At 37.3% G+C, this 21068-nt stretch overlaps 2 protein-coding genes across 4 annotated transcripts in view; one reads left to right on the forward strand and one right to left on the reverse strand.

The window, feature by feature from the left end:
• Positions 1 to 10327, reverse strand: part of plekhg5b (pleckstrin homology domain containing, family G (with RhoGef domain) member 5b) — a 57644-nt gene extending 47317 nt beyond the window's left edge. For both annotated transcript variants that reach the window (XM_060893772.1, XM_060893773.1), the window contains exons 1-2: positions 10087 to 10327; positions 9430 to 9560 (exon numbers count right to left, since the gene is read on the reverse strand). In XM_060893772.1, coding sequence (XP_060749755.1) covers positions 9430 to 9514 — 85 coding nt within the window. In that variant the 5' untranslated portion in view covers positions 9515 to 9560; positions 10087 to 10327. The remainder of the gene's footprint in view (positions 1 to 9429; positions 9561 to 10086) is intronic.
• A 2057-nt stretch (positions 10328 to 12384) lies between these two features.
• On the forward strand, positions 12385 to 20926 carry casp9 (caspase 9, apoptosis-related cysteine peptidase). Of its 2 annotated transcripts, XM_060894303.1 has the most exons (11): positions 12385 to 12503; positions 12636 to 12768; positions 13860 to 14058; positions 14142 to 14231; positions 14342 to 14400; positions 15162 to 15338; positions 15432 to 15521; positions 16287 to 16434; positions 16761 to 16949; positions 17250 to 17359; positions 19793 to 20926. In XM_060894303.1, the coding sequence occupies exons 2-11, from the start codon at positions 12637 to 12639 to the stop codon at positions 19898 to 19900; spliced, it is 1302 nt and encodes a 433-aa protein (XP_060750286.1). In that variant the 5' UTR covers positions 12385 to 12503; position 12636; the 3' UTR covers positions 19901 to 20926. The 2 variants fall into 2 exon arrangements, with proteins under 2 accessions (XP_060750286.1, XP_060750287.1); XM_060894304.1 differs by lacking the exon at positions 12385 to 12503 and having other exon boundaries at positions 12511 to 12768; positions 14145 to 14231.
• The last annotated feature ends 142 nt before the right edge of the window (positions 20927 to 21068 follow it).

Below are 21068 nucleotides of genomic sequence, written 5' to 3' on the forward strand. Positions count from 1 at the left end.
TTCATATGAAGTCATTTCAGGCAATGGAAGGAAAATCGAAACGAGACGCTCCCCCGGCAATGTCAGCACAAACCGTCCAGCATAGTGTCTCTTTGTTCAGTTCAAAAAGATCCCAGCTGTAGCCGCCTGCAGTGGCACTGAGGCTTAAGTGAAGTTGTGCTTGATGTTAGCGCAGCCTGCAGAATGATTCACACCATTACGCTTCTTCTAAACACAGATGCACCCACGGAAGTGGGAAACAAAAAAAAAAAAACATATATAAACAAAGACAGCAGAAAGCCTCTCATCTCCAGGTCTCAAGCTCAGACTGCTGGTAAAGCATAATGAGAGCACATGAGCCAACCAGACACTGTCGCTGCTTAAAAAGTTTCCATAGAGAACTCTGGATAAACTCTAGCACAATATGTACCTATCTATTGTATGTACTAAAGGCAGGGTTAAAATACAGAACTCACATATTTACATTTCTTACGATCAATATTTATATTTGCTCGTTTAGTACTGACAATATAATGCATTTGAGCAGCTGAGAGTTGAAGGTCGTAATGAAGGATGCAATAATAATAATAATAATAATAATAATGTGAGAGTAATAAGAGACCTGAAAAATATACCAGCAATGAGTGACTTCTTCCTCACTGTTCTGAGCAACAGTCTGTGCTCTCAAGAACAAATTATGTGAAGTTTACTGTAAGTGGCCAAGCAAGGACATGCTGCAAACACTGTACTATGAAATGATTTTTAGCACTCAATTCATAGCATCTTCTAGCCATCTCAATTTAATAATGAACACATGGACCAATCAGCAAGAAATCCTGCTCTCTGCCACCAATTTCATTTAATCCCAGTGCACACGGTGCAATTACTCCTATGAAGTAAACTGTGTAGTGTGAAAGACTCTGAAACCAGTTGCAAGTACAGTGACAAAAGAAATAGCCGATGAGAAAATCTAATGCATCTGGTCTAATGTGCAGCAGATCCCTGAATCCACTTGATCATTCATTTGTGGAGGAGGTAAACAAAAGGTAAACAATAACTCTGGGTATGCCAGATAATGCCCTCTAGAAGCAAAGAGTTAAGTATTACAAAAATAACAAACACATCGTATCGTATTCTTGACAGCACACAGTATAATTATAGCCACTTTTTAGCATTACAACTTCAGTTTTCTTGGTAGAACAGAATCTGTGCTGCCCACAACTCCCCAACCGATACGTCCTCCACATTTTCTCTTATTTCTATTTTTCATTGTTTCGATTCCCTTGTTCGGGGATCCAGCATGCTTCAACAGTATGTTCACCAAAGTCTGGGTAGTGTGTATGCCACATCTGTGAGCCATGTCTGTGAGCAATCGTGTAGCATGAACGCCTCTACATCCAAACACCTGATCACTAGTGATTAATATCCCATGGTGTGAAATGATGAGCAAGGTTTTGAAAGTCTGATTAGACAGATTTTTTAAATTAAAGAAAAATAAAGCAAGCAAATACAAACACCTGCACTATGAAAAGTTTAAAAATGAAGACTTTGGCCTGAAAGAAAAAGAGAGCGAGAGAGAGAGAGAGACCGAGAGAGCTGAGCAGCAGTAACCTGAACTAAAATAGAATAGAAGACATTCTTCTATTAGTCACCTAGAAGAGAGACACCTATCATTGCTTAAACATAACCCTGAGTTTGGCTGCAAGTTGCCCACAAGCAGTTAGGTTGCTCAAGTCCATGGTTCAGTCTATTCTAAAGCACTACAGACTGATTTAACAAAACACAGAGAGGGTCCACTGCTGAAAACATGGGACCACTGTACATGATGGCTATCTTGCTCAAGTAGCATCCCTGAACTAAACAGAGACCAAGAGGCTACCAGAGCACGAGTCCTATAAGATTCTTGCACTGCAAAAGTATTCAGTCATAACCACTTTATGTGGCACAAAGGAGTCTAGGTGCAAGGCAAGAATACATCATGAACAGGAAGTCACTGGGCACCAAACACACATTTATAGTGCACAATACCTAAAAAAGACACAATGAGATCATGAGTCAGACTCTGACACTAACTCTGACAGTAGACCTTTGCTCTAATCCTTACGAATAAACATGTATAGTATTAGCTCAAATAACTTAAAAAAACTTTCTGTTGTCAGTGATATGTGGCGATACCATTTTGAAAATGGTCACTGAGCTGCCTCAGAACTAATATCTGCAACTCAGCAGCTAGAGACGCAGAGGTTGTTATTAATCTGGAACTGATATTACTGATAAATCAGCAACTTTGCTTCCATCAGCATTTTTTGCAGCAGTGTGAGATCCAGAGCATGCTGTTATATAGAAGATTCGTTTACACTATATCAGGGTCAAAGAGCCGATATCATTAGTTGTGTATTCATTTGCAAATACTTAAAAAATAATTAAATGGAGTGTTATTTGACACACATTTTTAAAATGTGGAGTTAGTCTGTGCAAGTCCATTAGATATTAAGCTGAATAGATTTCTACAGAATTTAAAATTTGAAGCTCAAGGCCAAAAAAAAAAAAAAAAGAATATGAAGTATTTTATCATGTTTAGAACTTAAGACAATCATCAAATGGAAATGACTTCCAATGAACAGCACAAATAAAGTCAGAATAAAATCTTTCCGTGTTATGACATGCTGGTAAATTCAGACTAATGACACGAGGTACACGGCATATGCTAACCCTAGAGAGGTTTTTAAGAATAATGGAATTTGGCCTTACCATATAGATCGTGAATGACTTCCAGGGAAGAGGACCAGGAGTAGCGTTCTGCCCCAGATATTGATGGCGGAAGCGTCTCCAGCTCGTAGGCCCCCCGCTTCTTCCAGTAAAGGAACATGGCAAAGAATGTGGCTCCACAGAGGTCAAAAGGGATTAAGCTCTTGTACCTTCAACCATTAAATTGTCCAAAAACTGACTGTATGGACAAATTTGCTGTAATTCCCTGCAACTGAGGCCATGATTTGTCAGAGTGAACTATCTAAGAACAATCAATAGTAAACAATTCTCTAGAAATCAGAAACCAGCACAGTTTCTTTCCCGGATTAATACAACATCCATTGCATGCCATTATGTCTACTCAAACAGTGCATTTCTTCTCCCAAAATAGTATTGTTTCTTTTTTCTGGATACATATCTGGCAATACGTTTAGATGAAGAAAGTATAAATCATTACACCCTCTGTTTTTAATTACAAACAAGCAAAGTTGCTGCAAACCTGCCCATTCAACAACTCCTGCCATGAGGAACAATTACGGTATCCTTTCACTATCACAAAAACGGTGCAACTTCTCATCTTGAAAATACGTCCCAGTTGCTGAAGCTCAAAGTTAGCAATGGCCAAAGTGAAAACTGCTTGGCGTCCCATGGCAGAGGGGGCCGGCTGATAGAAGGCATTCAACCTACACGTCCAGACAAACGTTGCATTCACAACAAGATGAAATGCATGCTGGGACAGTCTGAGCCAATAGCTTTCAATATAGGTGACACAAAGATCTCTTGTACCCCACTTCCTACGCAGACAGTGAACTTTCCTCATAATTTGCACAAACTTTAAAGGCCTCACATTTTTGTGCATTCATCACACTCTGGCACCCTCTGCTTGGTGATGGATTTATGCCTTATGAATGCAGTGTAACCACGCTAATGTTTTCAGCTATTTCTGCGGAGGGACAACACAGCCTGAGGACCAGCAGCCTGGGATGATAAAATGAACTGGCTGCCCTGTATCGAAAATACTTTTGGAAGGGAAAAAAATTGTGGTGCCACAATCAGAATGACATCACATCCCCAGTTTTGTTTGGGTTTAGAATACAACAGAAAGTTTGTCTACTGCATGTCCTAATGCAGAGCTGCACCAAGTCTCTCTACAAGTCACCCCTGTGTTGAACTCTCTCCAGTAAGGTTGATTCATTGTTATCTGCCAGCTGGAATGGGGAAAGAATCGCAGAGAGAACACACTGTGCTAGTCTTCCAAGGCAGGGCCATGTCATACGGCAACGTAGATGTCCAATTTTGGGATAAGAAATTAGAGGGTATGGTCGCAGCCGGATGGCCACTTGGAGATCTGCTCCACAGACATGTGGTAGTAATCTGAACCTGCTTTGAAAGTGTTGGCTTGTCAGAGCTCCAGAAGTCTTTCCATTAACTTCTGCGGAAAGCGAAAGTTCAGAGTTTGTCTTTAGCATTACTGAAATAAAGTAAATAACGGCCATGCTGAAATTGCTCACTCTTTGCTTTATCTTAGCATGTATCCACATGTTTATTTACATTCAAATATGCTTAGTTGCTTTGGAATAATAAGCATAGATGAGGGAAATTTCATGCCATGTTTGTGGCACTTCTTTTCTTAAACTCTATCTACTCAAATTAACACATGTGGTTAAGTGGCTATAATAAATGCAGTGATGCTTCTATGTGGTTAATTAGTATTCTATTTAACCCCTTCTAACTTGCATAGCACCTATATGATATCTTCCAATAAAATAATGTAGAGCAAGACCCTCTTAGGACTCCAACCTTTGCTTAGACATCGAAACACACTTCATACAAATACCCACAGCAATTATGAAGTTGGTTTGGGGACTGAATGCCTGTCCAGTCCAAACAACACTGCAAAGCCTGCACAGCAAGAAGTGTTCTGCAGGCTTAACTGTATTAAATCGCAAAGAGTCAATAGACTGATTCAAACTTGGGCCAAACCCAAGACACAAACAATCCGGTTGGGGATACCAAATCTTTTCATCCACCTTGGACAACAGATCCTCTCAGGTTCAAAGATGCCAGAGTGTTCATGAATACTTTTGAAAGCAGCATTGAAAGACCAGGTGACCATCTCAAAGAATAAAAAGAATATGGATATAACGGGTGGTTAAGCCACTAAGTGGGCAGAGTACCTAGTATCAGAGGGCGATGGAGCTCTGACAGAAAAACCTAAATCCAGCAATGTCTTAAATTGCATGTGCAGACACAACTGCCCTGGATGTATGCTTAATCATTTCATACCCCTAACACAGCAGATGAGCCCCAGAACAACGTTATTGTTGGAGAATCAAGATCTTCTGTGCCAAATTGACTATTTTTAATTCCATCTGATTGGTATCACAGGTGTACTGGTGTAGGGTCCCTTAGACAGCAAATTACTCTCAGGGAAGGAAGCCTCAGTTACAAGTGCCCTGCACTGCCAGATAGTCTGTGGCATTTGGGATCCAGTTGCATTCTTAATGTCCTGCTTCATCTCAGTGTATTGTGTGATCTGCCTTTGTGTAACGTTGCTCTTTCTGTGTTCCTTGAGGGTGCAGATGTTCTGGATTGCCTGCCCCTTGGTAAGAGCACACAGCAACCCTATATGGCTTTAGCAACTTATTGCTAGCAGATGCTAGGGGCATGGTGTACTTTAAGGCTCAAAGAACACCAGAAAATAGAACATACTCACCAAATGTAGACTGTTAAATAAAAGGATCCATCCACAGCACTGAGCAATACCCCTGCAGACCACGCATGTAAATGGCAATGACTGATGCATAACAGCAGTATGCATTGTGATTACCTTTGCTGGAACACCATTCAAGTAATATGTAACCATGACTCAATTAAGGATAGGGCAACAAACAATGCCTTGGTTGTTCCCTTATCAACTGTTATAGCAATTGCTGCAGTAACATTGGTTCTTAAAATGATAACAGATCAGTAAAAGGATTTCATTCTTCACAATGATTTAATAAATGTTATCAGGTGTTATCACTGTGGACATAAATGAATATGAATGAAATAAAGGGAAAAACATAAAAGAAATGTTTAACTAGAGTGTAAAATTAGGCAAACGTGAAAAACATACTACTAAATATGTGGACACCTGACCATCCTACCAGTAGGTGATCATTCCAAAACCATGTGCATTAAAATGAGGTTGATACTGAAAGCAAGCGAGAGAGCCAAGGGTGCAGTCAAGGTACCGATTCATCCCAAAGGTGTTCCATGGGACTGAGGACAGGGCTCAGGTGCAAGCAAACGTGAGTTTTTGAATGTCATCCATGAAAATCTATGTCTTTTTTGGAGCATTGGGCAATGCCTAGGGCATTGTCACACTGGTACAGATTTGGGTCATTTAGGTTAAGTCTAGGGAAATCTAAAGCCATTCTAAACAATTGTGTGCCTTTTAGGCAACTTTGTGGCAACATCTTGTACATGATGAACAGATCTAGCGCCATAGTGTTAGCAATAATGGCTTAAAACTATAACAACCCCAAGTAATGAATGATATCCAAAAGCCGATTGTCTGAGATGTGTAATTAATCCGCCTAAGGTTCTGTAATCATGCCCGCAACCCAAAGCAGCTATATTTTAACAAATTTAATTACTAGTGCTATTTTATACTTGTTTTAAATACAGTACAATAATTACTTACAATAATTACTGTTTTTTTAGCTTCTGATTCAAGAAACTTGCAAAAATTCTGCAATTCTACATTTCTGTGCACCAAAAACAAACATACAAGTTCTGCCTAACCAGAGATCTCAAACGACTATGACATTAAACATTAGTGCATTTTTGTTTTATTGCCCTTTCTTTATGAACAGGTGAAGCACGCAGCCTATTTCAGGTCCGTGCCAAGGTTTCAGTTTATCACATTCTAAACCAATTGAGTGAATGAGAGTGTGTGTGTGCCCTGCGATGGGTTGGCACTCCATTCAGGGTGTATCCTGCCTTGATGCCCAATGACGCCTGAGATAGGCACAGGCTCCCCGTGACCCGAGGTAGTTCGGATAATCGGTAGAAGATGAATGAACGAATGAATGAATGAATGAATGAATGAATGAATGAATGAATAAACCAATTGAGCCGTACAGTATATTTAATCAGGACATCATGTTCACAAAAAGAATTACACAGGTTATGAAAAAAATATGTAGTCAAATAAATGTCATTGAAACTGTAGGAAATTCACACCAACTATGGATTTCTTCATCTTATTTTTTTAAAATCCTTTAATTGCTGAGAGTTAAAATTACAATGAGCACTAACAGCAGACACATCCTCCTTCTGCTTAGGAGTTGATATTAGACAGCTCATCCTGCAAAAACATGCTTATTAATGGAGGCCTGCCATGAACCAAAACAGTCATAAAGTTGGGTGTGGGCCCTAGTCTGGGCTAAAGAAAGGCTAGAACAGCATTTTGAACAGAGAAGGTGTCTGGGCACAACCTCCAAGTAAAAACACCTTTCATCATATACCTCAACATGGCAATTCGTGAGTGTGTGGGGTAATTCACCAGAGAAACAAAACATAACTAATGTTTCTGGAACCTGTAGCATTAATGAGCAGGCCCTGACCATCAGACTTGGCTACACCGAGAGGTTACCTTATCTTTGGTTTGATCCAAGGCCATATCCGTAACAAGATGAGAATTGCAGATAAGCTACATTAACTTTTTCCAACGTCAGAGAAAAACATGTTTATGAATGAAATTGGTGGAAATTTAAATATAGTCTAGTTTATCTCTTGAAGGAATCATGATTGTAGCTCCATAATAAACTATATCTTACTACACATTACAGATTCTGTTCTGACTCAAGAAACACAAACATGTCCACATCAGGCAAAACATTATCTGTTATAGAAAGAAACCATGGCATTCAAAAAGGCTGCTAATTTCCTTCATTAAATAAGACTAAACTTTAACCATGACCAAAAGGTTGGGGATAAAAGAACTCCATAGCGTGTGGAATGAGTGATGGAAGATGATGATAAGGAAGCAGGAAAGATGAAAAGAGGAATGGTCTAAACCATACATGTGTGTATTAATAGTCATGACTTCATGCTTTTTTTTTTTTTTTGCTTATGTCAGGTTTGTGTCCTTTTGTGGTTTACGCTTTTAGGGGGACACACACATGGTGAACCCATTTACCAAGCAGGGCTCTCAGTTACACTTAAGACTTAACATAAATGTTAATAAATTCTGTCCAGAACATGAAAGAGAAAGAGTCCCAGGACAGCTTTGACATACTGGAAAATATTCTGAACCTACCATACCACTTTTTCTAGCAAGTGAGCTCCTCATAGAAATATTACAGCATTAGACGGACACCACCTGCTTTCTATCAGACTGTCTGGATGATGCTTGGAACAAAAATAAGCTTATGCCAACACACACTAGTAATGGCTAATGGGTCATGTGACTGCTGGCAGTGAAAATGTAGTTGCTACTCTGCTAAGCATGCTGAAGTGATAACGCATCATGGTGGCTAATTAATACCCCGTGACATTGCGGATAACGTGATTACTTCCTATGCAAACAGATTTGAACATTGTTTGGTTCAGAGATCTTGGTGATAGCAAGGAACCAATGTTTTAGATTTAGCTGTAACAGATGGTGCTCAACAGATCAAGAGTGGAAACTTGGACAACGCAAAAGCACAACGTATGAGTACATCCAAAAAAAAAAAACATTAGAGACATTAGGTAACAAGATTAATAGGGATATGTAGAAATATACACGAGTTTGCAAGTAAGTAAGATAAATGTAGTAAATAAGCCAGAACCCACATACATACACCACTGGCTCCACATGAAAGCCGGGTACTTCAGGGAGGATTAATTGACCTGTGGCGTGTTAAAGCATAGCTTTAGTGCTTCATGACTTTACCAGCCTATGTTCCTGCTTTAATTACTGTGTTGCTAAATATACCTTGCTCCAGGACTACACATCGCCAGACTAACCTTATCACAGGTGCGTCGTGTTATTATTGTCTTAAAAAGCACACTTGCTCTCCTGAAACTGCTTACTTCATCTAATTAAAAGAAAACAATGTTTTTTCTACTTCATCATAGATTCGTCTAAACAGTTTTTCTGTTTACTCTATCTAGCAGTACTAAGAGTACTTGTCAGAAAGTCTGGCACAAGTGTTATAAAAAGGATCATTGTTAACGTCTACGATTGGGAAAAAGTGTGCATTAACATTTTATCTAGAAAAAAGACAACAGAAAATTTACACTGGTAGAATACGACAACAGAACAAATATTAACAGATACCAGTCCTGTAATTAAGGGAATAATTCTTCTTTATATTCTTAGAAAGAAAAAAAATAGTTTCCTAAGGGTTCTTTAGATGGTCGACAGTCTCAGTATGAGACTTTGTAGGCATCTTGAAACGGTTCTACAAGAAGGACAAACCAAACAACCTAAAATATAAAGTCCTAGATGAAATTCATTCATGTTCTACTGAAAAAGAGATTCCTCAAGGATCCTTAACAGTTCTAGGTTCACGAAAATGGTTCAACTTGGAACCTTTTCTGAGAAGGAACGATATAATTCCCACAAGAGGATTTTAAAGGAGATATTTGTGAATTTCAGCAAGAATGGAAACTGGAAACGTTCACAGAAGAGAATATATAAGAGGAAAATGGTAAAGAAACGCTTACTGAGACGCAGTCGGATACCAAGCCAGCTTCTCGGAGGGGATTTGTGATGAAGAGCCGTGTTCATAGTCCACTTACTCGGAACCATCCTCCGGTTGGGTCTCGCATTTATTCCGAGTCGTTTACAAAAGCAACTGGTGTGAAAAGATCAGCGCGGGTCAGAAAAAAGAGTGAGAATAAAAATAAATGAATAAATCAACCTACTATTTCTCTTTCTCGCCCTAACCGTAAACTTCCTTCACTTCTAAGTGAATTATATGACTGGGTAGTTTTTAAAGCTCCTGAGGTAAAACTACCTTGTTGATGCTAACTATGCTAAGAGCTGTAAATGTGCACGAGAGGAGCTGTGTGGAAAAAGTGGACCAGAAATAATAATAATAATAATAATAATAATAATAATAATAATAATAATAATAATAACAAAACGAGTTAAAAGAAAAGAAATACGTCTGTTTTTGTCCAAATGTTCTTACATGACGTGACTTAACGCTGCTTGTGTAGCTACTTATTTAGCCTCCTGACACATTTGTATTCTATCTCCTACCCTGCTTTTCAGTGCTATTCGTGCATATAACAACATGACTACATTAATAGATCTAAAAAACACTGCATACGTTACAAAACTAATGTGTATTGTAACCCCAAACGCACACTACGAACCTGTTGCGCTGACTTTGTCTGCAAGTCGACTAGTGTTTCCATACCGCAGCTCCGTCTGCACCTCTTTCACACTGCATTAACTCCACTATTGTTTTCCCTTGAATCTTTAACATTGATTAGTTAAACACGGGAGACTTTTGTAGCTATCAATATTTTCCTTACTGCTTGCTTCAGGTCACACAAGTGTGCTTAATCCTCCCCCTCAACACTCATTCATTCATCTGCAGCTTCTTACTGGGACTATTTCCCCATCCTAGCTCCATGGCTGCAGTGTGGCATTTAGCCGCTAGTTGGCGCCAAAGGATAACGTTTTTTTCCCAACGCACAATATTATTTGTTTGTTTGTTTGTTTGTTTATTTGACGAATATACTAAAGTTAATGTAACAGCAATGTAATCAACATCAGTATGATATGATTCGACGTGAAGGGACATCATTACCTAAAAGTTGATTAAAGTTGTTCCTGCAGAAATAATGAAGTATGAAAAGAAAGATAAATCAGAACATATTTAACTGTATTGTGGTATAACTAAGGTTAAATCAAGAGCTATAAGAAATCTTATTTGAGTATTGGGATCTATAAGTCACTACAATCAGCAAATAATCTAGGTTTTCTGCTAACTTATCATTATGTATTGTCCTGTATACTGTATCATTAAATGGTCCATATCATTTGTGTACCTTCCACTTTGCCACCCAGGACTAAAAGTATCTTGGACACTCCACTGCTTTTATAATCAGTATACAGGTTTTGGGTTTTTAAATAAAGTCTGTAAAAATATGTGTGATTCAGAAAACAGAATGGACATCAGGCAGGGATATCTAATGAAATGCTCATACTCACAAATACTCACAACTCTGGTAAGGATGAGGTTCTTGAAAACCAGCCTACAAACAGATGTTGTCCTTATTTGAGAGATCACCAAGCAACAGTTGCGACCCATCAAAGAACATCCACTAGCCTGCGGAGATAGAAGAGAAATAAGCCTGTCTACTTACAGATCCTTAAAACACCATCTGTAGAAACTCTGAACCAAAAGTGAAAACCTCTAGATAAATGTGGCTGAATAAAAGAGGATCCAGAGCTGGAGAAAATCTGCTATATGCAATAAGTGCCAAAACCACACTAAACGTTCTCTATTATTTTTTTAGGAAGAAATGAATTTTGTTAATTGTTCTATTCCAAGTAGAGAAAATTCTTTTATTTTTAGTGCATCATATTTTTACTTTTGACCAGAGACTTGAATGGTAGTCTTTATCAACTGAAAAAAGGCAAGTTTTTGATTATTAGCAGTGTTTTTCTCATCTATCTCCCACATCAGATTTGAGTCTGGCCATCATCTTTGTTTTCCCTTGACATTTTGTGTATAAATGTACTAGAAGCAGAGTTTCAGGACAGCTTTTATGCCACAGTGAACTCCCTGGTCCTTTTCCAGTCTTCAGCTCTCCAATTTCAGTGTGCTTGTGTCCACTGTAGACTCACATTCCTGTTCCTGGCTAAAAGGAGCAGAGCCTGCTGTGGTCTTCTGCTGTTGTATCCCAAATGCCTCAAGGTTCATAATAATTGTTTGTTCAGAGTAGTAAGGAGTAGTTATTTGAGTTACCATAGCCTTCTTGTCCGCATGAGCCGGTCTGACCATTCTCCTCTGAATGCACTCATGATTTGCTGCTGAACCTCAAGTATAATATGAATAGCAGTGTTGGAAAACACAACACTTACTTTCCTTCTGCATTCAAATCTTTAACATCTCTTTATATAAAAACACTAAGGCAATGAAATGTAATGGCTGTGTTTTGTGCCGAATCATAGATCCCCAGGAGATGGCAAAGAGACTGATTACAGGACTTCACACACTCAAATGCTCAAGGGCACCAAATGGCTGACCCTGTTTTCTGACTATTATTATATTAGTTTCTGGATAGTAGCCCAGCCATTTATGTTTATTTCTTTATAGCATGTACACCTTCACACCTTTGCCCTTGTATCTTTGAAAAAAAAAAAAAAAACAGCTACATAATCACAAATCAAGTTTTACAACTTAAACTAAGAATCTAAAATGAATGTGGAAATGAAAATAAAACAAGCTTTGTCTGCTATCACTGGACTTCACCCTGGCTGCCATCTAGTGACCACCATGTGATCATCATGAGACTGTAGCAAATTGTTTACAAATAAAATGCTTTGTAATGATGATTTAAACGCATATTTTTTTAAAGCAGGTCAAATATGACGTTCAATCTATATACACATAGTCTACAAATAATTTTCAAATAGGAAAACTATGAACAGAACTCACAGCAGACATGTCTGCGCACACGATAGCACAGTCTGCGTTTCATCAACGCGGTTTGTGTCGCATAAACGCACCCAAGAGTGACGTTTACGCAGGACGATTGATGTAAACAAGGAAGTCTAAGTGAGTGGTGTAGCGACACGTCGTCTGTTTATGTGTTTGCTACAAATACATAACGTTTGTTGAAGCTTTCTGCTTTTTTCGTGCCATACTAGGTAACGTTTACACCCTTAACGTGGTTTATTTTGTTTACAGAATGGAGCGCAGGCATAAAGAGATCCTTCGACAGAAGAGGAGAGATCTTGTGTTGAGTTTAAACCCTTCTGATGTCTACGATGGACTTCTGTCGAGGGGCATCTTTACTGACGATATGATTGATGAGATAAAGGTAGGAAGACGTGAGGATATGTTTTTTTTATACGTATATACACAAACACGTACAATGTGCCACAAGTAACGTATTGTGACGTCATAAGTCGAGTTACGTCACCTTCTTACCAAACCACCGCTAATCATGTTTACTAATCTTATCACTAAGAAGTACCATTTCAACTCTTCATCAAATCCACCATATAAAAAAAAAATATGTTTATAAATATTTTGGAGCATTTTGTTTCATTATGAAAACGTGTCTCTTAGAAACCCATATAGCCATATATATATATATATATATATATATATATATATATATATATATATATATATATATATATGTTTATATGAACATTTTTAAAGTAGTAATGAATTATATTTACATCATTTAGCAGACACAATTATCCAATTTTTTTCAATTTATGCAACTGAGCAATTGAGGGTTAAGGGCCTTGCTCAGGGGCCCAGCAGTGGCAGCTTGGTGGAGCTGGGATTCAAACTCATGACCTTCTGATCTGTAGTCCACCACCTTAAACACTAGTATACCACATCCCCTAATTGATGTCATATCGATTAATTGAAATTCTTAGATAAGATGCCCTTGTTTATTACTTTTAAAATGGAGACAACACACTCAGTTGACCCATTTTGTCCAGCTGTAAAGCAAAAAGGCAATAAAACTATACAGATAGTTTATAAACTATACAGATCTGTAATTATTTACAATTTTTTTTGTTATAGCATAAAGGTAAGTTTGACACCCAGTGTTTTATTTATACTCTTAATGCTCTATTGATGCTTCCAGTACACAGAATTAATAATGGTAATAACGTGCTTTATATAAGTCTGAGCATGAATATAAACATAATAAAAAATAAAAATATATACACACTGGTTTCCTAAAGTATATGTCATTGTGGGAAAATTTGAGGCGACTGGTTGAGAAGTCAATCACTCAGTCATAGGATATGTAAATTTTCATAAAAGAAAAAGAAGCTAAGCTACCCTGAACATCTTTACCGGGGATACATAGATGAGCTCAGAAGCATGTATGCAGCATTTGAATTAAAAGAAAAAAGTTTGTGACTTTAGTATTGATTTCCCCAGATCTCTGGACCAAGACGTTCTCAAGCCAGGCAGCTGGTGAGGGATCTAGAGACAAGAGGAAGTCTGGCCTTTCCAGCCTTCTTGGAGTGTCTTCGAGAAACTGGGCAGCACTCTCTGGCTGAACTGCTGGAGAGTGGAGATGCCGTTCCTGTACCTGTTCCTCTCCCTGTACAGCCGAGCATAATCCCTCTCCCTGTCTGTAAGTGGAAAGTATGAAGGCAAATCTAGATCATTAAATGTATTTCAGGTGCATTATCTCATGTGTCGTGTCTCACAATTCAGCAGGGAATCTTTTTTATTTTAAAAAGCCAGAAGGAGGTGATGATCCTAAAAAGCTGATTCCGTTGAAACCAAATACGTTGCCTATTGCATGTAAGTAAACACAAAAGGTCTCTGGAGTCTGGAGTCAGCCATTCTTGTTGAAGATTTAAATGGAAGTTTTGGTAATAATTTTCTAAGAAGAATATCTGCTATCTCCACAGCTATTGAGGATGAAACTAAAATACCTAGATCACCAAGGCCCAGAAGTGACAGCATACAGGTAATAGCAAATCAAACTGCTAACCTTACTCACTGTCTGTCTGTCCATCTTTGTCACTTTATCATTTTGTCTTTCCTTATCTCAGACTGTCTGTCTATCTATCAATCTAACTATCCTACCATACCTCTCTCTATCAGCCTCTATATATACAGCATTTGTTTGACTGTATATTTGTAATCACACCCTTTATTGTCACCCATATGAGGATGGGTTCCCCTTTGAGTCTGGTTCCTCTCAAGGTTTTTTCCTTACCAATTTAAGGGAGTTTTTCCTTGCCACTGCTGCCTGAGTCACCTCAGACTTGCTCATTGGGGATAAATACATATACATACATACATACTGTGAACTATATATCTTGAATTTTTATTATATTAATTCTTTATACTTTGCCTTATGTTTACCTTCTGCTCTATGTTTATGTTCTGTAAAGCTGCTTTGAGACAATGTCCATTGTAAAAAGCGCTATACAAATAAACTTGAATTGAATTGAACTCTATCAATACATCCTCTATCTCCTCTATTGCTCTTTTTATCTACTTTGCATATTTCTATCTATCTATCTATCTATCTATCTATCTATCTATCTATCTATCTATCTATCTATCTATCTATTTATGTGTCTCTGTCTCTGTAGCAATGTATTTTTCTCTCTCTCTCTCTCTCTCTCTCTCTCTCTCTCTCTCTCTCTCTCTCTGTCTCTCTCTGTCTCTCTGTCTGTCTGACAATGTGTTTAATGTTCTGTGTTGTTAATATCCATTCAGTCCTATAAGATGGAAGCAAGTCCATGTGGAGTCTGTTTGATCATCAACAATGTGGAATTTGACTCTGGCTCTGAGCTAAAGAATCGCTTGGGGTCTGATATCGACAGCGAAAAGCTGGAGAGACGATTCAGATCTCTCAACTTTTGTGTTCTTGTTAAGAGGAACTTAAAATGCAAAGTAAGTGTTTGTGCATTACTCACTACAAGCAAGAGTTAGCTATCTGTAAGCTAATAGTCTTATTTATAACAGGCTCCTGTTTCTTTTTACTAGCACATACGACACGAGCTGGCCACACTAGCTAAAATGGATCATTCTGTGTATGACTGCTGTGTGGTGGTCATATTATCACATGGCACTGAGGTAAGGACGGTAAAATTGATATTGTGCTTTAAAATGAAAAAAAAAAGAAAAGAAAAAAAAAATTATATATATATATATATATATATATATATATATATATGTATATGTATATACATATACATATATATATACATATATATACACATATATATGTATATATATATATACATATATATATATATATATATATATATATATATATATATATATATATATATACATATATACATATATATATATATACATATATATATACATATATATATATATGTATATATATATGTATATATATATACGTATATATGTATATGTATGTATATATATATATATATATATATATATATATATATATATATATATATATATATATATATATATACATATATAAATTATTATTATAATTTTTTTTTTTGGGTGCATTTGTTTGGTACTTTTTTATTTATTTATTTTTTGGTATCTGGTCCGTTTACATTCATGGAAAGTTTTCTTATTTTTTGTCATTTCATTTTTTATTTTTTTTTCTTATCTTCTATAAAGCTGCTTTGAGACAATTTCCATTGTTCAAAGCGCTATACAAATAAATTTGAATTGAATTTTTATTCAGAGTAGTTTTGTATAATTTATAGTACAAAAAAAAACCTTGTGATGTTGACACCCACGAACAAGCCCAGAACTGATCCTGGTTCAAGTTCAGGTATGAACTTCAAGTGTGCAAACCTTTTTATCTTTTTATTGTTTTTAAGGCATTTCTATTTTCATGTTCAGGCAAGTCATAATCGCTTTCCTGGAGCAGTTCATGGTGTAGATGGTCTCTCAGTCCCAGTACAGATCATCACTAACTACCTCAATGGGCAGAACTGTCCCTCTCTGCAGGGCAAGCCCAAAGTCTTCTTCATCCAGGCTTGTGGAGGAGGTGAGTACAAAAGTCGTGCTTTCAACTGACAATGTATTTCTTTTGCCAAACAGAATCATGTTTATTAAATGTCCTTTCCTCTTCAAAGAAAAGGCAGTTTGTTTAAAGCGAAACTTGATTTCTAGCAAATCAAGAACACCATTATGACATCTCTTCTCATTTCACTCACTTCTTCATTTCTTCAAGTGTATTCTTCAAGCTTGTGCAACCTGTAAGCTTTACAAAGCTGCACAGTTAATATTAGACATCACTCAGAGTAGATTTATTCCTTGGAAGAATAGAACATTTTACAGGTTTCTTTATGTTTTTAATCGTGTGTGTGGTAGGCGAGACAGACACAGGCTTTGAGGTCTCTCCCGATGAGGTACAGCACACATCACCAAGGCTAGATGAGCAGGTGGACGCTATTCCCGCATCCTCCAGCAGTGACTCGCTCAGCTTGTCTGATGAACCAGACGCTCGGGCCACCCTTCCCACACCCAGCGACATCCTAGTGTCCTACTCAACATTTCCAGGTGTGTTCGTGTGTCATTTTACGTCTTATTATCTACAAAGCACTGTCTGACCTTATTTGTAAAATAAGAACTAATAAAAGTCATAGAAAATATTTACAGGAAGGACAACAAGATCCCTTTTTGAATGAAATTGCATGCTTTCCGGATCGATTGGTTTCTTTCCATATAAAGGCAAAAAATAACCGAGCAATACAAAATTCAATTCTCTCTCACACGACTTCCAGTTTTACCCGAAGAGATTTCCCGTCTGTTTTCTTTTCTAATATTCCTGAATAGTCACTGAACAAATTCTGTCTTCAGGATATGTATCATGGAGGGACACAAACAACGGCTCGTGGTATGTGGAGACTCTGGATCGTGTCCTGGAGAACAATGCTGACACTGATGACCTTGCCACCATGTTAATGATGGTATATTTTGTTTTTTTCTTTTCTTTCTTTTAACAGATGATCTGCATTAATTCATATTTCATATCCCCATAACAGTCTTCTATATCAGATACAATGGAGATTCTACCAGTATAACTGTGATGGTGCATATGAGCTAGGAATGGATTTTTTTTCAGCACAATAGCAAGCGATACCATGTCTATGATACCAGTACTGGTGCTTATAATGATACCGACTTGCCTTGTTTACTTTAGGTGAAGAGTGAGAATTTGCCATATAGGGCTTTACTGTCATTATTACAAGGCACAGTGAAGTGGAAAAAAAGGCAGGAAAATTTTCAAAACACAAAGAAGTCACATGAAATATTCAAATGTGACCAAATCTTTTGTAGAGACGAAACAAAAATTCCTGTTTAATGGAAATAAGCTGCTGGCAAAAAAAAAAACAAAACAAAACAAAAAAAAACCTTCTCATTCTATTACTAGCATTATGCAGAAGTCTCTGTTAACACTTGCTCATTTACGGAGGTGTCCATTTTGCAGAGCATGTAGCAGCATGGCGATGCGTGAACTCATGTAGAAACACGTCAAAAGATTAAGATTACATCAGACAGAGAGGTGTAAAAAATGATAAGAGTAGCTAGCAGAAAATGGCCATATTGGTTCAAGCTGCGAAGGAGGATATAGTAACTTAAATAGCTCTTTACAAACGTGGGGCTCAGAAAAGCATCTCAGCAAGCACAAAACATTGAAATTTGAGGTGGATGAGCTACGATAGCAGAAGATTGCGTCGGACTCCAGTCCTGTCAAGCAAGAACAGGAATCTGACGCTTTTATGTGTACAGACTCACCCTAAAGAGATTAGAAAAAAAGAATAGATAGATAAAAGCCTTTATTTTGTCACATATACATTACATCACAGTGAAGTTCTTTCTTCACATATCCCAACTTTGGAGGTTGAGGTTAGAGCACAGGGTCAGCCATGATATGAGGTTAAGGGCCTTGCTCAAGGGCCCAACAGTGGCAGCTTGTCAGAGCAGTGGATTAAACACTGATCTTCTAATCAACAACATAGGGCTTTAACCATTTGAGCCACCACTGACCTGACTGTTTCAGATTCTTTTTAGCATACCATTGTTGTAAAGAGTGTAATTATAGACTTCCTGTCAGAGGATGTTTGTTTTTTGCACCTTTCTTGCGTACCTTTCACCACTCTTGCGACTGTTGTGTGAGAGAATCCCAGATTAGCAGTTTGTAAAATACTCAATCCAACAACCATGTCTCAGTTAAAGGTGGGGTCTCCGTTGTTTGAAAGCCAATGTTGACATTTGAAATCACTAAAACAAACACGCCCCTAACCCAAATGGGTCCCACCCCTGTTTTGATAGCTCCGCCCCACACATACACCAGACAAGTATAACCCAAGTATAACCTAGACATGTATTATGGCAGAAACTGTTGGGGCAGCTGACCGAGGGGATATTTTTATCAATAAATGAACTCAATGAGTAATACTATAGTAATACAAATGTGTTTTTGTAGTACTGTGTGTTGTACCGTGAAAGGTTTATCTTTGTTTCACGCGGAAGACGTTCAGTTCTCTCCAGCGCTGGAAAGCTGATCCTATATTAACACGGGTCCTACTTCTTGCCTTATCGTAAGCCGTTCTTCGCTTTCTTTCTTTGTTTTTATCCTCCATGTCAATGTTAAAACCGCTTTCTGCTAATGTCACACATGTGCACTGAACACTCTCTCCGCCCATATTGACAAGACACGCCCCTTTCTGCTCATTGGCTACACGTTAGTTTTGTTTTTGTTTTGTTTGGCGGCCCAACGCAGTTTTCGGAAACATTTCTCAAACAACGGAGACCCCACCTTTAAAGTCACACTTTTCAGGAGACACTTTATTCCCCTCATTCTGATGTTTGATGTGAAGATTCTAAAAGTTCTTGACCTGCGTCTGCATGATTCTATACATTGTGCTGCTACCACATGATTCTCTGAGCCACACGATCCACTCTGATTGGATAACTGCATAAATAAAGTGTGCCTAATAAAGTGGATGGTACAAATACTACAACCAACATAATACTTCCACTTGTCATTGCTTTTTGTGAGCAGTAGTACACTTGATTAGGAGTCAAACATATTCATTTCTTTTTTCAAGAGTCAAGAGTGATTATGACTCAGGGATTCATGTCAGCACACTCCTGTAAAGTTGTTTTTGAATTGTGTATAGTTGTGGTTATAAAGTAGCACATGATTTGGGTCACAGAATAGTCTTCCTGCAAGTTGTCTGTATTTGGGTGAATCCCAAATGACTTGCTGTATGAACATACTGAGTATAGTGCACTGCTCGTGATGGAGATTAAGTTAAATACTTGAGTATTCAGATTTATAGTGGTTTCAAATTCTAGTTTGATATAAATATCTTTTTATTCTTTCTTTTGCGCAGGTGAACAACGAGGTCTCTCAAATATCCGCTAAGGGCCTGTACAAACAGATGCCTGGATCATTCAACTTTCTCCGGAAGCTGTTCTACTTTCAGGTCTTGAAGACATAAGTCTTTAGTGACGTGCTTAACAAAGAAAATATGAATAAAAAACGAGCATCAAGATTAAAACTGGTTGATCCTTATTTTAAAAAAAATGGTTACATTCAATTTAATGGCTACTGAATTAAATCCAGAAACTGCAACTAGACATATCATTGTACTGTATAAATAAATGTTTACCTTGTTACTGGATTCAAATTGTTTTTGGATTCCAGGAATGACTTTTAGTACTTTGTGATTTTTAGATTTTCTACAGTATTTCATAATGAATTTTAATCTTTTTTTTTTATTTATTTAATGATTAAAATTTTTTTTATGACAAATATGAATTGTAAATAGGTTTTAAATCTTCTTTTTTTTCCTTTTCTTTTTTTCCATGGGTTGTGAACTGGTGGTTGATTTTTACACACACAACCAGCTGCACAAACAAATAGGCATAAAAAGTTAGCATAGCTAATGTTTGGCATTGACTCACAAAAAGGTAACAGTGTAGATAATTAATGTATGTACTATTAAATAAAGTTTAACTATGCATTACTGAGTTGGTTGTGAAGTGTAGGTCTGGTTAGATTAGACTTCCCAGTACTGTGTAGTCTTGGGAAGTTTATAGTATAGTTTATAAATGTGTCTGATTTTCAACCTAGCTTAATTTCATCTAATTAGCTGCAATGCATAGTTGCATTCATCGTTAGAGTTTGTGTGTTCGTTTGATTTATATTTCATTTTGTTTTTGTCAGATGCTTAAACAGGTTTGTCTTTAGCTCATACATTGATATTTCCTGTTCTTTTCACACGTGTAGCAGCTTTTCACACTGCAACGGTGTTTAGTTTATGTGTGGGCACCGTAGTACTATATGCACTAGAATGGATATTTTTTTTTAAGACTAAAATTTAATGGATGTTAAAGACTGACATTCTTCATCAAATTATTCAGCAAAATAAGCAAAATGCATTTATTACTATTATAATTATTATTGTTTTTATTTTTTTTCATTGATTAAAAATCTTCCAATTTTGAATAAAGGCTTTCCAAAATTGTTTAGTCCATGTATTTTTGTACACCAGTAAATCTCTTGGGGAAAGAAACAAAACAAAACAGAGTGCAAATATTTTAAGATCCATGTAAGGTCATGACTTCAAGTGCTCCCATTACATGTAAAAGCAGTACTATCATTTA

This window comes from Tachysurus vachellii, chromosome 19 (genome assembly GCF_030014155.1).
Source record: "Tachysurus vachellii isolate PV-2020 chromosome 19, HZAU_Pvac_v1, whole genome shotgun sequence".
Lineage (NCBI taxonomy): Eukaryota > Metazoa > Chordata > Actinopteri > Siluriformes > Bagridae > Tachysurus > Tachysurus vachellii.